General features: G+C 41.1%; 1 protein-coding gene across 1 annotated transcript in view; it reads right to left on the bottom strand.

Annotated features, from left to right (window-relative positions):
* The window catches only part of LOC121615550 (receptor-type tyrosine-protein phosphatase mu-like), a 151,409-nt gene that overhangs the window by 97,116 nt on the left and 31,552 nt on the right, over positions 1 to 22,741 (bottom strand). Inside the window, exons 2-4 of the mRNA XM_041949931.1 lie at positions 17,529 to 17,651; positions 5,173 to 5,447; positions 1,344 to 1,422 (exon numbers count right to left, since the gene is read on the bottom strand). Coding sequence (XP_041805865.1) covers positions 1,344 to 1,422; positions 5,173 to 5,447; positions 17,529 to 17,651 — 477 coding nt within the window. The remainder of the gene's footprint in view (positions 1 to 1,343; positions 1,423 to 5,172; positions 5,448 to 17,528; positions 17,652 to 22,741) is intronic.

Raw genomic sequence — 22,741 nt, 5'->3', positions numbered from 1 at the left:
TGTAGAACATTTTTGATTAGTACTGCTATTCTGCATAGAAAAATAGGGCAATTCAGTAGAGCGACCTTGATTCGAAACATATCCAAATCTCTAAAGACCTGGCAAAAGCTAATTCTATCACTTTCATCATCAAGACTTTCACTTCTACTTAATATTTTATAACCTCGTCTTTGAACTACACCTCCTTTATAACTTTGTCCTGTCAATCCGTCCAGTGCCAAAAAAGACAAATCTATTTTTCTCATCGCTAATGTCTTCTTTAATGATGGAGGGAACAGCAGACCACCCAGTGGCATAATCACACCTTTGTGCTAGATATTCCACATGGTCGTATAAATAGAAAATGAATTGGCTGTGCTCCACTGAGGAGTCGCTCTGATCACTTTGCTTATCACTCAAAGAAACCCAATTGCCACTGAGTGGGTTATCGATCCACTCGCACTTTTACGCATTTAAACATTGATCACGTAGCAAGGTCTCATTGATTTACTCACATACATTTATATGCAACACCTATCGCTATATAAATCCATCTTATTGACATAACATTTGTAGGAATTCAGCTGCTTTCAAATGGTTACCAGGTCATTAGCGTCTAACAATCAGAGCTTGATACTTCAGCTATGAGGGGTAGAGTAAAGTATAAATCAATTGATGAAAATCCGTGTGGTATTGATTTAGACTTAGACTGTAGAGCGTGAAAACCTCTTAGCACAAAGTTAAGGAGTGCCATACGGACTAACATGACTCTCAGTACTCAAAAGCATAGCAATGAGGAATCCTGAAGAGCCCTCATCCTTGTACTCCCACAGCAGCAGCCTATCCCAAAAGCCGAAGCAGAAAAATTCTAAATATGCTAGTGATTACATGTTCATTAGCTCCGCGCCGCACTCTGAAGTGCTTGTGCTTATATTCGGCAAGGGTAGCAGAAATCCGAACATCTGAGAGATGAGCTGCTTTACTGAATATCCTTAAGGGAGGAGAAGTATAGTGGAATCCAAACACAGGCAGCAGCATACTGTATGGTGGTATTTGCTTTTTGTCCCCCCTCTTTTTTTTTTTGCACTATTTCTCCCATCTCTCAAAGGATAGATTTAACACAGTGACTCCGGCATTAAATCCTGAGCACACTTCAGTGTGTCAGCTGAATACTCATAAATCTTCAGGGAGCGAAGAGGAGGGAGGTTTACACTTTGGATTGACTGTAGTATACGCTTTGAAGGCCTTTTGTTTGACTGGGAGGCCTTGGGTAGAACAACGATCCAGGTATTTGGGGGGGTGTCATGGAGAGGACAATGACTCTTTGATGATATTCTTTTATGGCGAAGGGAAAAAGGACTTACTGCACTGGTGGCCCTGGACCACGACGTCTTTGATGGCCAGCAAGCCACGCTGCCCTGAGGTTACAGCTTCAAACACAATCTGAGGAGGAGAGAGGAGACTCATAACACCAATGATAAATGGGCACATGTCTTCAAATGGCACTTGAGTGAGGCTGCCCGTGTGCACAGAGAAGTCCAGCTCCTGCTCCTGTGATCTGCCCTTAGCTGGGCTGCAGCTGGTCACACAGCTGCAGGCCACTGACGTTATTTCCACAATATGTCACAGTCGATAGGTGTTATGACATGCAAGTGTTAAATTAAGTTTGACCCTTGAGACGATTAGCACACAGTCTGTGACAAGCACATAGTCAACGGGTGGGCGAGACACCCACTGTAACGTCACAGCAATGTTTATGGGGACAATACACCCAAAAATTTAATTTCTCACTTCCTGTTATGTCACAATTTGATTTCAGTTGTCCAGCTGCTTAAATTTTTGCCCTCGCCCCCCAAAAAACGTAGGCGAATGGAATTTTGTTTATGCATTGAATAATGATATTATGCAAATTTCAACAGTCTCTCTCCTGAATTGGAAACATGGAAATGTCTTAGCTGGTACAGACTTCAGTAATCTATGAATCTGTTGCTAGGAAACATCTGTAGCACTGTCAAATCCAAAGCAATCACATACGTAAACAGGAGGTCAGTGCAGCGTCACCAGCTGTGACATAACTTCCAAATATAGTAATTTTAGGAAGCCGAATGTTAAACTGAACTTATAATCTTTCTTAATATTAGCGTGGCTTTGTTTTATTTACATGTGCAAACACTGGAGGGATGCAGAGTTAGCAGTATCTATGTATAATGAGTAGATTTATGTGAATGTAATTCAACATATTTCACATTTTCATCACTATTAAACAGCATTTTGATCATTCAAGTGTCAGGTCAGACTGTCAACCTGTCTTCTTCTTTTTAATTGGAAAAATTACTTCACATATGGTGGGATTGTTATGCATTTTACTCTTATTTGGCATGCAAATAAAAACATGTCAGTGGGCCATTCTGAATCGCAACCCTGAGTTTGAGAAAGAATGCACTATATTAAGCGTGAACATGTGCTTTTTTCATAACTTGAGCGAACCAACCCTTTAATGCAAAATTAGGGTATCTCTTCCACGAGAATGAGCTGCAGTTGCGTTTCACAGTTGCTCTGTGTCTCGTGTTACTTGGTCGGACGTGTTTGTGGCTATCTCTGACAACAGAAAATCTGAAATCAGGTACAACTGTGCTGTGCAGGACTAACACGACCCTATTTTAAGAGCCAAGTCCTCCTGCAAAACAAATGGTCCTAAGTGCTGAGAGAGGGCGTGTTCCAGCAGAATGTCAGAGTTATGTACTCGCTGGTCTGCAGTGTGATAAAAAGGGAAACAGAATGCCAGTCCCTTCCCAAACCCAGGGTGTGGTGCAGAGACCCATTACACCACACACACTCAGACTACACGCCTCGCATGCCTTTATCCCCTAAATATAAGCCTGTATCTTACAGCAAATGGTATATATCAATAGGCATGTACAGTGTATGGTGTCACCCAAAAAAAAAACTTGTGTCCTGCTAGTCGTAGTAAAGCTGCACACACACACACACACATCTCAGAGATTCCTTTTGTAGCCTAGGAATGTGGAGGCGGAGATAGTTACCATTGTCATCTGGGAGGCAGGATGCCTTCAGATAAGGCTGTCTAATTATAAATTTCTTTTTTTGTCTCATGAAATATGAAAGTGAATGTCTTGGGTGCCAATTATGGCCTCATTACAGGCCAATTTAAAGGAAATTAAAAGGCCAACCACTTCTTATATCGCCACCAGACAAATGAACTAGCCCCCACTCTCTAATTGAAATCCTTTGTTTGTGCAACAGACATCAGTCAGGCTGCCTAATAGCTGTGATATAATTGATTCCAACATCAATGATAGAGCAGTGCATAATTGGGCCTGACCCACAGAGTGAAAATATTCACGTGGGACGAAAGCTGTTGATGTCACGGGAAAGTTCACCATTCTCATTTGTCAGAGAGACAGACAGTGAACCCAACATTCAATGTCTACATCACCGCACGCGCTATCCCTAAGGGACTTGGCTAAGTACTACATTACAGCAGGATTGATTAGCTCTGCCATAGGTTCTACTGTATCGAAATCAAGATAGATGAGGACATTTGTGTTTTTCTCTCTCGCTGATGCGCTGCTGCATATCAGGATAAATAGGTGTTCATCTTACGCACAAACTACATATTTTGAGTAGGATGTGGAGAACATATTTAGATTGTGAATCACATTTAGTGAAAATGATGCTTTTTTTTCACAGTGTTCAGCAGTTTTGGAAATGCATGACAATCTCAATTAAAAGTTTTAGGGATGACCTGACAGAAGAGTAATTATCAAAGGCTGAAAGGCTCATGATGACTAAAAGCCTTACAGGTAATTAAAAAATAATTTCCAAGTATCAGGTGGCTTCCCTTTGACAATTGCGTAGGTTACTATGCAATTAAAGATACCTATAATTAGTGCCATGTTGTTAATTAGTGACAATTTTAAGCATTGGTCTCTCTTTTCTTGACTGAGAGTGGTGCTAAGATCATTAGCATCCTCACATTTACCGATACTGTCAGTTTGGCTGTGGAATAATTACAAAGACAGAACAGACCTTCCGCTGGGGTTTGAAAGGCAACAGATGCTGGGAATTTCCCTGATTGGAACACATTGGAAAGCATAATATGTCATTTGGGGCCTAAACGCTCACCCTACATGCAGAGATTTGCTGAAACACACCACGAACAGCACGTCAGAATGTTCAAGAATTCAAAAGCAACGCAGTGTTTTGTTCACGTTGAAGAGGCGGCTGAGGTCAAACTGTCTGAACTTCACAAATAAAGGCAAAGCAAAACATTTTTTTTACTTAACTTCAAAACAGAACGGTTAGCGCTTAGACATCTGCATTTCGTTATAGCCAAAAATATCTGCGCATAGGAGTCCAAACACAACAAGCTGTGTGTCTTTCACAGACAGACTCCTTCAATCTTTAAGTGTCTTGAGCCAAGCTAAAAACATTTGACCAGACTGGCTTTACATCATTATGTCACACAAGGGTCACCATCCTGTCAGCAGCGAGCAGTGACTATTAGTGGTAGCTGCAGCGCATTCTATCCATCTCAACTGTTGCCTTCCCCTTCGTCTCTCTTTCTTTTGTCCATGTGCCTCTCATTAAGGCTCCTATCTTGCATTCAGCGGCGAGAAGCTCAGCGGTGTCCCTTGTTAACTAAGTTATCAGGGTTGCTATGATGGGCAGGCAGGAGGACTCCCCTCAGCTCCACCGTGAGCCTGCACTGCCAGGCCATAATGAAATAATTCACCAAGGGACTGTCTCCCATTGGGAGGTTAAGGGGTCTCTCTGCATCAATTAACATTTGGTGGACTCGTGGAACAAGCCCAGCGAAGACTAATAGCCAGGCAAGTGTGAAATCACCTTGCCCCGGCCAGCAGTCATGTGCATTGGTAAGTGAAAATGAGTTTTCAGAATTGGAAAAAGAGAACTGGCTCAGATGGGAGGGGAAGAGAACAGATTACCATGGATACCGCGGTAGCCCCAGAAATCAATAATCTTAGCTGTTTTGAATGGGCTATTGTGCGATTGTTTGGACCTTCTCAAATAATAAATTTGTCTTGCTCCTCCCAGGGAACAGGCTTTAATGACTTTGGCTTAAGTATAAAGGCTGCTTACAATGAGCAACCCAGTTTTGTGATGAGACATTATGCAAAAGAGAGCTGGATTCAGACTACACTTCCTCACCTGGTAGAAGTTGGGCCAGTAGGTGCTGATGGCCAGCTCTATCTGTCCCCAGGAGCGAGTGGCTGGACCTGACACGTTCCAAACAGGCATCCCCATGGGACTGTTGTTTTCTTTGATATAGACATTTAGGTGGCCTGGGTGGCTGCTGTCTCTGCCCCCTATGTAGTAGTGGAAGGTAACGCAGTGGGTGTCGTTCTCCCTCAGCTGCGGTGTCAACAGTAAGGCCTTCTGCCCTGCAAAGCGTCCTGACGTGTTCACCATCATGAAGGCTGAGCCTGCAACATGGACAAGAGTTTTATATGACAGGTTAAGCAGGTATTATTCAACCAGCAGTTCAGAGAGTGGCAGGCAAACAAATATTCTTCATAAAAACTCCTGTAATAGTCATAATCATACATATATACAACTGAAGACCCACCAATGTACCAAGCATGATAGCATGCTAAAACAGGCTCCAGAAAGTATTTGGAAACACAATGTCACAGGAATTGAAGTATTGGTGATACTGTTGATATATCATTATCAGGGAGAGGTTTCTAGCCACACTTGCAGCATAGCTATATGAATGGCAATGTCTGTTGGCTGGTCAAGCCCACTTTGTTCCAGACTGAAATATCTCAACTACTGGATGGATTGTCACAAAGTTTTGCAGAGACAATTTGCTTATTGCCGTCAGCAGGAGGGCAATGAGCAAAATTTCAACGTGTCAAGTAATTTAGCTTATAACCAAATACCTGCAAATCTAATGACATTGCCCCCAACCTCAGCTGTACTTTGCATCAATTAGCAAATGTCAGTATGCTAACCGGCTAAACTGAAATGGTGAACTATTTAAACAGACAGCAGCATTTAACTCAAAGCTCTGCTGTGCTTTAAAGAGCTGCAAGCGTGCTTGCAGACTCTTGATAATTTGTATGCACACAAAAGGTAACACAGGGTGGTGTATACCAAGCACCAAAGCCATGCTCTAATGCTTCAATGCTTTCTAAGTGGAGATGTAAGGATACACCACTGTCCTATTTTTTGTGTATGCTTTAGGTGCCAAATGCTTGACACTCTCATTTGACTCCTGCATTGCATTTAACACCCACTGATTCTCCAAAAGTCAAGCTTATTTGTAGAACACCTTTCAACAACAACTCAGAATGACACTGAATGACAACATTTTTCTAAACTCTAATTATGTTTTGAAAATTTACTTAGTTGAGTTTCAAATTGTCAACAGTGTGGCAGAGCCATGTAAATTAATGTAGTTTATCTCTAAAGTAAGATGCCAAAGAATAATCTGATATTCTACAAGCACTACAATTTCATCCTGGAATATAACCTGGATACATTTAGAGGCAGGTGCACATTAACATAACAAAAAAGATCTCCGAGACAAGACTCAGATTATTACTAGCAATCAGGTCCTGAGGTTTAACAGTAACTAAATAAAAAGTCTAATCTCATAAGCGTTTGCAGGAAGCAGGTAAATGACTGTGCTGAGACCTTTCCTATTAGCGCTGAGAATTCTAACATTAATGAGAAAATGCTCTTATCTTTGGAAGGATAGAAACTCTGTAATCATTATCATTCCTCAAAATACAAAGACAATAAAAAGACTGATCCTACAAATGCTGAATGTTTGAGGAGAGTGTTTTTTCTTTCCCTCTCAATGACAGAGAGAAGGAAATGATGAGAAATCAATAAGTTAAAATATATTTGCCAAGCAAGCCCCATTTAGATTTTATCGCTCTGGTTCAATATTAAAGGTTAATCTAATTCTCTCCCCTCTTGCCAATAAAACACAAGTGAGAATTATTATATTGGCAAACTTTCAATGAGATGCAGAACACATTCTATTTGTCATCATCCTATTTAGCTTGGCTCGGTAATGAGATGGCACAAATCGTAACAGCATTTGAGACGTGGCCAAAAACACTCAGTTTATGTTGAAATACATCTTTTTGGAAGTGTGATAATGATTGGAAAGCACATTTTGCTTAGAGGTGAGACAAACAACCTGTTAGCTCTGCTCTCCTGCATGTGAGGCAGAGCTGAACCGCAGGGGATGTGAATCTTTGTCATTAAATTTAACATCTGGTGATTCAGTCAGATCAGAACGGTGTTAAAAAGGGTGAATAACGTCAACTAAATCCGCAGGCTCGGTCCCAGAGTGTGTCAGCCGAGCGGCTTCTCACAAAACCCTATTTGCTCCATCAATGACTCGAGCTTGCCCACTTGTCTTGTTGTGCTGCACTTGTAACGCTCACCAATTCCATCTGTCTCCAGCTTCAGATAACGAGTGGGGGTTCTGTCATGTTTACACAATGAAACAGGAGGAGAGGGAGCAGAGGAGGAGGAGGAGCAGTGAGTTGTGATGACACCGAGTCAGCCTCCACGACTGTGTTTGTCAGGTCGTAACACGTTGTTTTTTTAAAGCATCTTAACATGGTTTGGGTCATAAGAGGAGCTGTATTTTAATATGAAGGCTCAATATCTCAGCCACACATTGGTGAAACCATGAACACAAACCAGAGGAGCCGTGCTGTACTGCTGGTGTTTTCAGAGTGCATGGCCAACATTAGATTGTGGATAGTGAAATACATATATGTGGGTCAGAAAGCGCTATATATCAATAGCAAACTCTACGCTACGAGTACGCTCCAATCAATTCACATTGGCCAAGGATGCTACCCCCTTGTAGCTATGGAGTTTAGAGAATATTGCAGATCTAAGACGAAACAGATTGAAGGGTGGGACTGAGAGAAAAGGGTGCAATTACAAATTCATCTGCTACATCAGCACCACAGACAGCGCCATGGATTTATCAATACACAGTACAGTAGACTAGGCTAACCAGTTCTCATTCACAGGCCGTCAAATACAAATGTTTCATACAGACCGACAAGATACTCTTAGGCATTCCCCCTCACATCACTTGCTATTAACAATTACAAAATGCAAATCAATAAATACACAGCTGAGAGTCACTAACTAACTTTTGGCTTTTCCAGGGCTTTCTACTACATCTCGTGGTCTTTGTCAGTGTATGGAGCTTGCTCGGTTGTCACGGCGATATCGCCACATCACCTGAGTGTGGAACTTCTGAACTATGGAACTGTCTCCATGACAACTGAGCAAACTCCATCCACCAAGGAAGACTGTGAGATGTGGCTGAAAGCTGAGAAAAAAAGGCGGTCATTTTTGTTTGTCGACAAATACACATTTTTAATAAACAGATAAGTGTTTCAATAGTTAGGATATTTTCCTGCCTTTCTTATTTCCCCGTGTTTACTGTAATAAAAACACTTTTTCAAATTGTGATTAACTATTTATGATTGAGGCTTTCCTGTGTTATAGATTTTGCTGCACAGCATGATCACTGTGCCATGATTCACTATTGTGAACAGCACATTGCTATTCTTCCAGAGTTTTGTAATGTATTATTCACATTCAGTTTGTCCCTGATTCCAATGATGAGGCTAATTATTTCTGAGGCTCTGAAAAAGTTGTGCAAGGTACATGTAGAAGGGCAGGAGAGGAGTCGACTTTGAGACTCTTATTTGTCCAACCTCAATCAGGTGCCTCTCTGTGAGGGCTTTGAGGTCTCTTTAATAACATTCAGCCATCTGCTCAGGTGCCCAGAACATTTTTGTTTTTTCCCTGTGAGGCATCAGCAACCCTCGGTGTGATGCGAACCAGCACTAATAATCAGTTGATGAATTGTTCAGTTGTAGCTCATGTTACAAAGACAAAGATGCTGGCACCACTGCTTCCCTCTATGATTAAACCAGGCTGTTTACTTTTCATTTCAAACAGCCACGTTGTGACAGTGTTGCACGGGAGATTTATGCACAGCAGTGCTCTTTGTTGGTAATTAGAGATGAAAATATCGGATCCCTCAAGTGGCATTTGTACATTTTTTACTACCGCGTTAATGTAATATTAATAAAACAATAGGTATCCTTTGTCAGTTTGTAGTCACTTCTTGTTTAAAAAATCTTAATGCACTCATTAGCATTAAAGCGGAATTACTTGAAAGAAATGCATGTAAATATAAGAACATTTCTCCCTCAATATGTGGCATGTTGCAGAACTGTAGCAACAAGGCTATAAAATCCCTGTCACCCAATTCGAGGCCTGCAAATTGTCTTGATTTAGGTCAGTGAACTCGAACACAACAAGGGGGAAAGTCCTCTCCTTTCCTCATTGTTGACCACCATAAAACTTAAGAATACAGTATTTTGAGTGACAGTGTGCCGCCTCATCGTGCTGCCATTGTCACTGGCTAACAGAAATGAAGAACATGACAGGAGGACTCTGATTGTCATTCAGTTTCTATGCTCTTGGAACCTAATGACCACATACTCCACAGGACCTGCTGCACTATGACAAGCTAATTAGCCAGCGAGACTAAGAGCAAATTATAATGACACTGTGTTAGTGCTGTGCTAATGTGCTAGTGATGCACAAGGGTGTTTTCTCTCCCTCTCTTCTTCTTTTTCTATCTCTTTTGCCTTAACAATGGCATATTCAAGACCAATTAAAAATAGAGAGCTCTCAGCACACTCAAGGCCTGTCTCTGCTACTCTGCAAAGGCGAGGGCTCGGGTATTGTCTAAGGTATTCAGAGGAACAGATTTATTATTATTCCAATGTAGGCCACCTTCACCTTCCATTACAATGATGGCTGAACATGGAGAACATGGAGGCTGGTAAGAAAAATGGAAGGGTAAAAGATGAAGTGTCCCTGCTGCAGACGCTACATACATTCATGTTGCTGTTTGGAAAGGAAGGCCACACCACTGATATAGAAATGTACGACATTCATTATACAAGGATATTTTAAGCATTATTTAAAAAGGGCACCGTGCGTGAATGAGGGCAGTTAATGATAAAGATTCTCACAGAAAACATTAACCGTGCATTGATTATCAGAAAATTCCTTGTCCGAGCCCATAAATCAGCAGGTGTCACAAAAATGGTTACATTTGGTTGTGGCCCCGACAACATCTTGGACTGTTTTCAGTGAATTTCTGTCCAGGTGGGTGGGACAACTCTTAAATCTGATTGGGTAACCAAAGCCGAAAAGTATGATTTTGCTATCTGCCCAGTGAGAGCATTTTTGAACGTGTATTATTTTCTTTTGCATGTGGTCTGTACAATTTCTTTTTGAGGACTATGGAAGCTTTGTATTATATTTGTGTGGTGCCACTCTGTTGTGTTGTGATTGGTCGGACTATTTACCAATCAAATAAACATTTTCAACACAGGAATGTAACAAACTGCAAGATATTATATTGTTAGTAATTGAAGTAGATAAGAGAAATTATTAAAAAAGTCTGGACACTGTTTCAGTTAGTGAGGTGTTTTATTTAGATTGAAGAGGAACTCCACTGGTTTTACAAATAAAATCTGTTTACACGTCTTGGGGAGCACTACTGCATACTGTATGTAGAAGAAGTTGAATAAAGCCTTTTGTGGCTCTACAGGGAGCTGCATGAGGTCTGATAAATTGCCTGAAATGAGTCTGTGTCAGTTTAAAAATTAAAAATCTGGGGCTGTGGGAAAAAAAAGTGATCTTACCAGCTACTACATTAGCAGCTGCGAGCACAGCAAACCACTGTAATCGCTGACCAAACTGTCAGCTGTCAAATTGCATTGTGGGTAATGTAGGCGTCATAGAAGCTGTTCTGCAGTCTGGTTGTACGGCAGCAGACGCTTCTGTATTGCTTGCCAGATGGCAGCAAGGTGAACAGGCTGTGCCTGGGGAGGGTATTGTCTTTTAGTATCCTTTGGGCTCTGTGCCAGAACCTGACCTCCTTGTTATCACTGGTGTTAATTCCAAACCAACATCCAAAACCTCATTCAGTGAACCATTAAGAGGCCGCATCTTTGCAAGCTGAATATCTGGTCGGCACCGGTGAAATGTTTTCTACTCGGATAAAGACCTTTCCAGCAAGTGTGAACCCACAAATGTTCAGGTTCAGCTGGACATGATGCGATCCAAAGTAACAGCCTTAGTGGTTTAATGGTATAATGAGCCATACAGAGAGAAACATGGCCATAATCCAGGGGAAGGCTTCCATCAGGTTAATCTTTAGACCTGTCAGCTCACTGGCACTGGCAGAGCAGTTGGGAGCTGCTCACACCTTGTGTCAGTCCATATGGGAAAACAAGTTCCTTCAGCAAAGAGCAGAAGCTAGTGACAAACAGTTAATCACTAAAGAACTAAACACTTAAATTTGATGGTTTTCTAGCACCTAATCATCCACTGAAAGAACTTTTTGGTGACCACCAGAACTTCCTGTCAATCAATGGGTCTTGTGCATTGAAGTCCATTTTTCTGAGCATAACTGCTCTAACATTATCTTGAGGAAACAAAAATTAAAGCAAAAAATAATGACCATAATCCATCAAAAGACTAACAAAGTGATATACAGTATGAATTTCTGCTTTTATGAAACATGCACACTCAATTTAGAAATGACAGCTTTTCAGGATTACAACAATGTAACAAAGTCTGAAGTCTCACGTCATTAGAGTCTGTCTTCTTTTTTGTAATCATTGTAGAAAGTAGAAGGAGGTTCAGGGTTGGTGGAGAAGTAGACAGGGACCAGTGACCTGAGACAAATGTCAGATGAATCCTATTAACCACTTTCTATTGCATTCGTAAGACACCACAGACTCCACTCCAAAAAGACTAACCACCATCCAATGTACTCTATAAATATGACTTTGTCTAACCAAATAAATCCCACAGTAGGGATTCATGCAGAGGACTGGGTACACAGTTTTCAAGCAGACTAGGCATAATGTTGCAAAATACCCTTGAGCTGGTTAAGAGGCTACGTTTGTACATTTTCTTTTCTCCCTTGGACCCTTTTCTTAAAAATGTAGACTAGTCTTCTTAAGTGGAATATAGTCTGATATAATTTAGTTCACAAAAATAGGCTACTGTCTAATCGTAATCATCAAAGTCTATAGGTTGAAGGTATTTAGATTAATTATGAGCTGAGTGATGGTCTGAGCAGAGGATATAATTTGCAGTAATGACTAGCGCTCATTATTTCTCCTCCATTCAGGTCCTGAACTCTGTGGAAATCATTATGTGGGGGAAATCAGAATGAAGGGGCGCTCTTTAAACCCAAACCCTCCAGGTCTCATTTGCTAATAAAATTCACAGAGGTCACCGCCGCAGAAAAGCACGGCTGCCGCTTCGGAAATGTCAATGAAGACAGGGCTATTCTCACTTTCTGCCACCAATCAAAAATGCTCTCGCTGTGAGGGTTAGGCTGTTAATGTGAACAGCCGTGGCCTCCACTCAATTTTCCAGAACTTTCCCTGTGTCCTCTGAAACATGAAAGGGGGCTGATAAAGTGGCACTGAATAAGTTTGGGCTCTCCATATGAAGGACCTGCCAGGTTTCTTTGACAGTGTCAAACAGATTCACCCAAAACCATCCATCATGCGCAACACGTTTCAGCCCTGTCATTTTAGTCAGGTGCAACAACTGACCCTTATTATGTTCCATGGCAGCATCCTTTGTTGCTGCGTGTCAATCAACGGCAAATTTGAATGGCTTAATATATCATCTTAATATGCACTACGCACCGTTGGCACTCCGCTGCAATAAATGGGTCATATAATAGCCCATTTGCCTGATACAAACCCATTACACAACAGAGTGTTCACGTGTCACCTAGCTGCATCATTAGCCTTAATTGTACATACCATGCAAACTAATGGGAAAAGATACAGTATGTAAATATGTCCTCCATCATGACAGTACAGTGTGTTGTCCTGTTTAATGGGTGAAATCCTGTTTACTCAGACCGTAGTTAACTTCTGGACCCCACAAACATGCTAAATTCAAAATCGCAGTCTGTCATCTCCTCGAATTAATTCCTGAATTGATCAGACATTGTAATTTGCTGTTCTGTTTCGTCCCCTAATCATATAATGGGGTTTCTCCTTAACCTCACGACCTTGCCAACACCGTGCAAGGTGTGATTTTCACACAAAGTTGTGAATGGCTCAAAAGCAATTATCTTATCTTCACAAGACAAGGGCCCCTCCCTCCTCAACAGCAAATCCCATCTTTTGCTGATGTGATTTATATTCTGATTAAATTTCTGACGTCCTTCAGTCAGTGGGTGTTCTCTCCTCTCATATTTTAAGTGGCCATCCCTCTCCTCTTCCATTTGAACAGCAGATATAGGGCTGTAAACACTGGTTGTCCAGGTAAGGCGGAGGGGCTTTGTCAATTCATTACCTCCTGATTGAAATGGTCAAAAAGGTGAACTGCTTGCCTTTTAAAGTGATCCATCTTATCCATATGCAGTAGCTGCGCTATAAGCAAGGCACCCTTCGGGGAACAAGAGTGAGCTGCATTTGCACGCACGCATTATGAACCTGACAAGAAAGAACGTGAATGAGAAGATCACCTTTGCTCGTTGAAGATCTGCATTCTGCCAATCCTGCACTACAGTCTAGGTGTCATTATCGACCAAGGGCATGCTATCAAAACAAAGACCTTGTGCAACAGAGAGACAAAAAAATGTAATTTCTATCCTGCAACATATTTAGAGCAGAATACAACAATAACTCATTTAGCCGGAGCTGAATTTGCTATTGTGCTAGTATAATACAAAACTCTAATTAATCTCAGTTAGAGGACCTTCTTTCTCCTCCTCCTCTTGCTATTATTCCCCAGAATGAGTCTCAGGGGAGGGCCAGGGAGCAGCAGCCTACTGCTGGCAACAACCATGACACCATCAGAGAGGAGGCAGCCTCTGCACCAGCTGGGGCTCACTAAAAGCAGCACCACACTGCAAACTTCCTCACCGAGCCAGCCTCATCCATTCTTCTCTGAGACATGTTGGTGAACTTATGACAACAGAGGGTGGGGTGGAAACGAGTGAAATCTGTTTTCTAAGAGATGATACAAATGTCTTTGTTTCAAGTGTGGTAATTTTCTCTTCATCCAAGCCAACATCTGACTCTGACAGAAGTGCGTCCAGCTCCGCTCTCCAAGGCTGAATGAGTGTTGTCTTGGCTGAAATGGTTTTATTATCATTGTCCAGGACAGATGAGGCTTGTTGGTAATAACAGGACTGACAGTGACAGCTCTGCCGGGGGTTTCTCCAGTTGGCTCGGGAGAGGGAGCACTCTGGGGAGTGCCCGAGCAGACATGCAGAGCCTCAGAACTGGGCTGAACCACCCTAAAGGAGCCAAAGCATGCAATCAGAGCTGTGCGGAGGGATAAACAAGACTACTCTCCGTCCAGACGTAGCAATTAGGTAGGGATCAGATTGTCGTAAACAACCAAGAGTTTCAGGCACCGCTCGTCTCGTCTTCATGTGACCAGAGGGCTTGTTTTCCTTGTTGCGTTTCATTTCGCTTTTCCGTTTTCTTACTCTTTTATTTACATGTTGAGATGGAATCAGGCCAGCTTGGTCTTTGGTTGCTGTATGAGCTTTGTAGCATGAAGGAAAGTCCTCAGCGGTTTGACATCAAATTCTGCACAAGGCCTCTCATGAGCTGTGTGGTCTCTACACTTAACAGACTGACACAGCACATTAATGCAGGAGGTTTCCTGTTGATTTCACAGCCTTTGTTTCATGTTTTTGCAAGCAGATAATAGATTGTGTGCAGACATCAGGTCTGAATGTTTTTAACCTTTCATAAAAACAAGAAATCATATTATTGCATAACAAACTCTGCTTTTCTTAGTTAAACTTCAACAACCAGGTGCTCTACACTTGGTTAGTCTTTAGTTAGGACTGTGACAGAACAATCACCTCAACCGAAAGGTCAGTCTACACCACCCTGACCTCCATTCACTTTCTTTACACTTACATTACATCAAGGCTGAACTACCTCCTACACTGGCCCTGAACACCAAAATTAGCAGGTATGTTTTTTTAATTGCATTGCCAACAGATGAGTTTACCTCATGTGTCACGTTTGACATCGCAAACACGCTGGAAAACCGTAGAAGGCAGTAAGGAGGCCAGTGACAATATATGGCGGTTACTGTTTTCTATCTTTTATAAGATGATAGTGGCGACGTGGAAACGGAGATTAACAGGTTGACATTTCTGTCTGATTTCAGGCAATGATTACACACCAACTTCCAGGACTTGAGCAGACGTCGTTATCGCTCCGGAAAAGGGGTGAAAATTGTCTTGTCCACGCGGGTGTCATGTTTCCATCACTTCTGATTGGAGAATATAAATACCTGTGACTACTGCAGAGCAGGGAAAGAACACCAACTGTACCCTTACCTACTGAAGACAAAAGCCAGATGGTAGTGGGTGTTAATGGGTTTTTTGACCAGTGTGAAAGAGGCTACAAAGTGCAGAATCGAGCAAAATTCTAAGGGACACTGGGATTGGAGTTTATATGAGAGCTAGATGTTTATCCCTTCAGAACAGTTTGATTTGCTCTGAAAAGTCAGCCAAGGCAAAAAAGGTTTTAATCATCATGTACACGTCATACATTCAAACTGGCATTAAGAAAGCTACTATTTGGAAAGACACTGTCTATAACCAATTTTAAAAGTGTTTGAGGTAGCAATGCCTGCTGCTCGGAACAATCTGTTCCCTGAGTACGATAAGGTCGTTTTGTTAAGATTCATAAGTACAGGTTGAGAGTGAGACGGCAATCAGAGGTGAGATCGCTTTTCCACCAGTGTGGCTTTCACATAAATGCATTTCTACCCATCAACTCCCTCTCCAGTAGCCCTAAAACAATTTCAAGCGTCAAGTACACTACATTTCCCATCCTTTTCAATGCGGTCAGAGAGAAGAGATTACAATTTCGCACGGCAGGTTGAGTGCTCACACTGAGAAATGGAGAAAGAGCTGCAACCTGTTAATTACGCATAATCCAAGATGCCCGGGTAGAAAACAGGCCTTTCTGAAGTGTACTCAGGCTACAAAGCACAATCAGGGACACCTCTTAGCCAGACACAGGATTTTAATCAGATATGTTAAATTTAGACCATGCACAAGGTGTTAATTTGTAGGTCAAGGCTTTTCCAGATTTCACTGTAACCTTTGCCCAGCCTCCATGTGTCCCGACATTAATCAATTGCGATAGAGAAAGTCGACACTTCCCCCTCCATGGAAAGCAATTTCTCCAGGGTGGCTCAACACACATCATCCTGATGTACACACAAACAGGTCCGGGCACTGGCTGTTTAAAATTAGTGAGGGCCTGCTAATTAATTCCCCCTCTGTCACTGGGGGGGCCCAGCGCAATCTATCTGTGATGCAGCCTTTGTGAGATTAGGCGTCAGATAGGGGAGGAAAACAATATCCATTAGTTTGCAACGCTACCTTTGTTATAACACCGGGAAAAAAAAGTCATTCCATTAGTCTAATTCCTTAGGTGCCTTCTGCTCAGTGGCGGTGATATCTCTGCATTTCAAATCAAATGAAAAGCGATCAATGGAACATTAAAGAGACAAATTGTGTGCGACAGACACAAAATGCAGGGAAAGCATTTTAATGAATTTCAATATGTGGCTGACGAAAAGACCTCTTTAATTAAAATGGATCGGAGTATTTTTATATCAAATGTCGACTGTCCCAAAGATCCTGTGCAGCAGATGCTCATGTGGAAAGAAGCTGCATTAACATGTCACGTTGATAATAAAAGAGAAGAAAATGGCGTTAGGAACTCTGAAGAAGAAGGCAGAAGTATTGCTTTCTCTTTAAAGTTTATGCTTACAACATTGAATTGTGGGACATGGACATATAAGCTGTAATCAATATTTATCACGCTCTAACACTAAGCTGTTTACGTGCAGCCTTACAGTATATTCCAATTATAGCAAGACTTATGGCCTATTCAGAAAAATGTCCCATGCAAACACCTAAATCATCAGACTGAACTGGCCATTCAGAGATAAATTTCATTCTGTGGGAATAAAAACAGATAAAAATTTGTCATGTAAATGCTCCATCAAATTAGTTGCATGTTTAGAATATTTATAATCATTGTGCATATAGCTTGTCCACTGGGTAGGATACTTGGATACCCTCAATCATGACGGATGTCACAGACAGCTCATCTTCTCCAGGAGCAGCATATTCTGATCGTCTCTCTAAATGGAGGCACTGTGTTGTATGATGGGGTCAAAATTTTTAAATCGAGAAGTGTTATTTTTTTAGTTTGATTTGTTTTTATTTGCTGGCTTGAATACTCACATCCTTCCTATTGAGAATATTCCTTTAATATAAAAATAGTGTTCGCAGGATTCTGCAGACACGGCAGCTGTGCAGGCTGTTGCAACGATGTATTCTCTGTATGGTGATGGTTTCATCATTCCTCCTTTTCATGAGCCAGTGTCACTGTCCTTACCTGAGGGCATCCATGGATCTGATGAAGGCTTTTCTCTGGTATTGGCCTGCTCCCAGTCAAGGTCATCATCTCTGCCTTGGCTGTATCCACACGCTGCCAGCGGCTTCTCAAAGTTACAATCGCCTGTGAAAAAAGGAAGAAATTTATATGGTTATACAGTTTTTCCATTAACCTGCTGCTCAAATGAATGCATATATAAATTAAATTCCCCTCTTTTTTTCCCCAGCGGTATTCATAATGCAATATGCCAGACAATGAGATGCATTTAAGTGAGACAGAGTGAAGGATTACTGTAGTAGGCGAGGCACAACATACATTACCATCATTAGCAACACGGCAGTCCAATTTCACAATGACAAGTATGAAGTGTCCAAACTCCATCATCGTTAGGCATTATGTTCCAAAACTGCACCACCATCAGGGATAAATTGATTTATTTTCCTTGCCGGCCACAGAACTTTGCTGTTCATGCGCCCTTACTCCGCAGAGCCACTCTAATCCTTTTTACAAGCTGCTTGCAAAATGACAGCAAGCAACCATTAGGGCCAGGCTTCAACCAGGCTTGGCGTATGATCGATTAATACAAATGCCCCTTTATTCCTCGCACCTTAAAGGCCATGCAGAGAATGTGAGAGTTGAGCGTATTTTTTCCCCCCCAAAGTGCCTTTCAATCCACTCATAAATCTAGAAAAAAAAAGGCCCAGACTGAACAATATGTGGCTGGAAAGGAGTTCATACTGAGTAAAAAAGTGTGAAATGTAAAAGGTGGCTTTTACGCCGTGGGAGGTCGTTTTCGGAGGAGGCAGATAACTTGGACAAAATGATTTTATGCAGCCTCAGATACATGATTACACTGGTTCTCTGCTGATAACAGATGTACAGTATATTAGCCTGCGTCTCGCCAGAAACGAATCCAAATATTGATTCTGAAAATGTCTGCTTGCATATTGCTAATATGTTTCTAAACACAGATGACATACACATTTTATTGCCTCTTGGAATGTCCTTTGAGCCAGACTCTATGCCAGGCCAAAACCAATATCTCATCTCTTACAAGCTCCCTCTGACATTCTGCTGCATAAAGGCTACGAGCTGGGGTTTTTGTTTTCCCATTTATCTCTCCGGTGGCATTTACAGTACACGTGCAGATGAGTGGCCAAACGAGGAGAACACTGGATAATTAATACCCAGCTCCATAGGGCAGCTGCTAATGATATATTTGCTGCTTTGTCTGGTTTTTGAGGGGGTGGACATAGAAAAGTACCACAGGTAAAAGGTTGAGTAATTGCTGAGAGCTTGTCCAGAAATTCACTGCCTCCTATAGCTCCCAACGCGTCGCCAAAGCAACGTGTCAGGATGAGAAGCTAACCAGCTTTAGCTGTACCTGTGTGCTAGCGAGGTTTCCTGCTAAGTGTGAAATATCAGAGATAAGTTAACAAGTGACAGTAAACAAAGCCACAAAGCCAAAAAACAAACCACAGAGACATATTCTCAAGGGTTAGCACTTCAAACCGCCATACTTACGTGAAACTAACAAGTAAACACAAGAGATATGTCCACGTCGCTCTAATTAAGCTAATGCTAACTTAGAAAGGTATTCGCTAATATGTTAGCCACAACAAAATGTTGTGCTAAAAGCTCAGTGTTTGGATTTGGAGTATATTTACGCTGTCCAACAGTCAAAAAACTGCTTAAATTAGCTTTAATTTCTTACCTCAGTGAATTTTCCACTTAACTACCGTAACATCACATAATTTACTGCATTTGTTGGTCTGTGTTGAAGTTGTTCTCTACAAGCTAGCTATAATTTGAAAAACATTTTAAGCTAATTAGCAAACGGATCATTGAAACAGCAGAAAAAGCACAGATGTAAATAAATAAATAAATAAATAAATAATGATAGAAAGATGGCTTTAGTAAAACTCTAACTTTTCCTACTATGACGAGTCAAAATGTCTGCTACGGTGTAATTAATGCAAATGCTTCTACAACAGTTATTTGAATTTGTTATAATATTTAAATTTGATCTTATTCTTACTTTAGCTTTTTCATCAAACTTAATGTGCAATGACTAATCATGTTTTAATGTGCTTTAATGTACTTTCAGTTGAATTCCAGGTCAATTTCAAAAACAAATATTGTACTTTTTCATTGGTTTGACAGTTTTAGCTACTGGTTACTTTGCAGATAAAATACAATCAACCAATTAATGATGATGAAAAATTAAGGTATCCTGCAGTATGTAGTTAGAATTGGTCCCAACTTTTCCAGTTGCAACATTAGTGATCCTTACACACTGATGCATCAATAATAATAAATCAATACTATAATATATATAGTAGAAATGGCCAAATCTACACAATAAGTACTTTTGATACTTTAAGTGTATTTTGATGTTAACGTTCATAGAGTTTTACTTTTATCTTTAATGCATGTCTTACTTGTACTTGTATGAGTATTTCTATATTGTGGTAATGTTACTTTTACTCAAATAAAGGATCTGAGTACTTCTTGCACCACGTCTTTGTGACTCAGTTTTGAAAGGTTCAGTCTGAAGCTCTATGTTAAGAACTAATGGACATATGCAGAATCTTTGCCTGTTCTCATTTGCAAAAGTAAACAAATTATTATTTAAATGTAAAACTGACAGAATTTCCGTATTTACCTGACCACAAATTGTTTATGCTAAGCTAATTAGCATTCTATAACAGCTGTTAACTGCCATTGTATAATTAGATGTGAGTTAGTTCATTATTCTGAGGAGGCAGTTAAGGAATGGATCCACCTATAGCAGTATGGTACACAGCCTGTAGAACCTGTAATGTTGTGTTAATTAAATGTAAAGCAGCAGTAACAGGTGGCCACACATGTATTGAGACTAGTATCCTCTGAGTGAGGAAATCTGAATGAGCTACCCTCATGAATCACTATTGATACGCCCTTGCACAAGGCTCTTAACCCCCCACGGGTCAATTGGAGCTGTGGCCGCCAGTGGGAAGCTGTGGTTGTCCTCCATCTCCCGGGAGGGACTGTGTTAAACTCCAGTAGTATGAAGGCGGTGCAGAAAAAGAGCATGTACTTCATGCTCAGTCAACTTGCTCTCTAAATAAATAAAACTGTCTGTTGCCAAGATGTAACTTGGAGAACATTAACACGAGTCTTTGGCCACAGCGTCATGGGGACTGGCTCCGTTCCATCAATATTTTGACTCAATAGTTCCAAGATCCTTTGCCCCGTGCCGCCCACCTTCCTCTCACAGCATGGTGGTGCTCAAACAAACCCAAAGAGGTGGCTTTTATTGGTGTTTGATATTCAAATCGATGGCACTGGCGAGGAGTGAAATGTATTCCGAGTCAGTGGGTGATGGAAGTGGAGGGAGACTTTCAAACTGAAGGGAGAAAAGCCATCAAAAAGAATATGCACTAAGTAGATCCCCTTCCTTGTTTAATTTTGAGAGGTTTCAAATTTTTTTTACTGTCAACTCTTTAAATAATAAATCAGGGAAATGAGAGGGTTGAGGTTTCAGTTTGAAACTTCAACCCCTTCAAAGACATCATTAACAAATCTGTTCCATTAATGATTCTCTTGTTGCTCAGTTAATTTGAATTAAAAATACATTAAGGGGGGGGGGAATGCAATTCAGGTTTTCATTTCCATACTGAAGCAATACAGAAGGTTCAGAAAATATACTGCTTTTATTACCAATATGTTTTTCCACTGGAAACCTGCAGTCTGACCTGTAGATGTAATCTGGCTTTTAGCAGAGTGTGATGCCAGAAGTTGAGACAGTAACAAGTAGAAGACTTTCAGCAGAGTAATTAAAAGACAATCCTAAATGAGAATGTAGTGCTTAGAAACCAAATTACACTGTGAAGAGTCTTGGTAACTATGTTCTCTTATTGATTCTCTATTGATCAGATAACAGTGGGTGGAACAAACCCAAACTGCTTTTTCATTGAGTACCATACAAATCCATTGCTTTAGCGGAACTATTTTGACCATTAAGACGGGTTAACAGGGAGTGAACAAGCAATAAATCAATTAGCATTGCTTTGATTGTTGCATAGGCCTCTTGGTATCAGACTTCAGTATTGGGAAATTCTCCAATAACGCCTGGAACTTGGTATCGATCTGCTGTACAACTGCTCTGTCCTGAGGTAAACATTAAAGCCTCTAGAAATGACTAGTGGTCATAAGGCGTCAGTGTGTGACCACACCATTGTCAGTGCCAAAAGCTAAGAATATATATCAACATATATCACCAACCACATGTTGCACGCCATCAATACATATGGCTGCTTCTGACTCCAGAGATTGTACACATGCATGCAGATGAACGCATCAATCAATAGCATCATAATAGTCCTTCTCTCTGTAGGAGGTTTATATCGCTGCCAGTGTGTGGCACAACCCCCATATAATCAGCCTCGACAGCTGCTGAAATAGATATCCCAACGAGAGGCTGCCAACTCTCTGAAGGAGATTTAACTTTCAATAAAAGCTTCTATGAGGTGTGGGTAGTCTGGGACTACAGATGAATGTGCTCCACCCTGTCAACATTCCCCTTTCAAGAGAAGCAGGCAGCTTGAAGCTAAAAAGGTGGCCCCAGATATGTCATGAAACAATTTATTCCTGAGTGAGAACACACAATAATCTTTATATTCTCACGCAGAGTGCATTTCAAACAAATCTATCCATCTTTTCCTGGACTGAGCCAGAGGCCAGAATCAATACCTCAACCCCTCAATGCTGGAGCCAATTTCTCCTAAAGATTTTCAAGTCAGACTTAAAAGGCCTTTTGTTATTGCACCTGTAACAAAAGTAAACTTTAAGCATTAAAAGCTGTGTGTGTGTGTGAAAGTTTGGCACTGGGGTGGAGTGCTACACACTGCTCTCTCTTAATGCCAGTGAATGAATGGGGGAAGGATTGCGAGAGAGGAAACAGAATATAGAAAAAGCGGGTGTGTGGTGAGGCCTTAAATGAAAACTTAAGTGTTTTTGAACACTTTCAGAAATCATCTCCTTGGTGAGGCTGTTCGGTTCTGTTTTGCAGCCTTCTTGTTTGTTTGTTTGTTTGTTTGTTTGCAGGATTAAATTTGTGAAGTTCTTTTACTTTTGTAAATTCCACCTTGTTTCATTGTGGTGTCTTCATTAATCAGTTGTTTTTTTTAAAGTTTATTCAGCATTAAATTAAGGGACTCTGATCTGATGCC

Source organism: Chelmon rostratus, chromosome 12 (assembly GCF_017976325.1).
Source record: "Chelmon rostratus isolate fCheRos1 chromosome 12, fCheRos1.pri, whole genome shotgun sequence".
Classification (NCBI taxonomy): domain Eukaryota; kingdom Metazoa; phylum Chordata; class Actinopteri; order Chaetodontiformes; family Chaetodontidae; genus Chelmon; species Chelmon rostratus.
The sequence above is the reverse complement of the archived record's forward strand: the minus strand, read 5'-3'. Positions and strand labels throughout refer to the sequence as shown.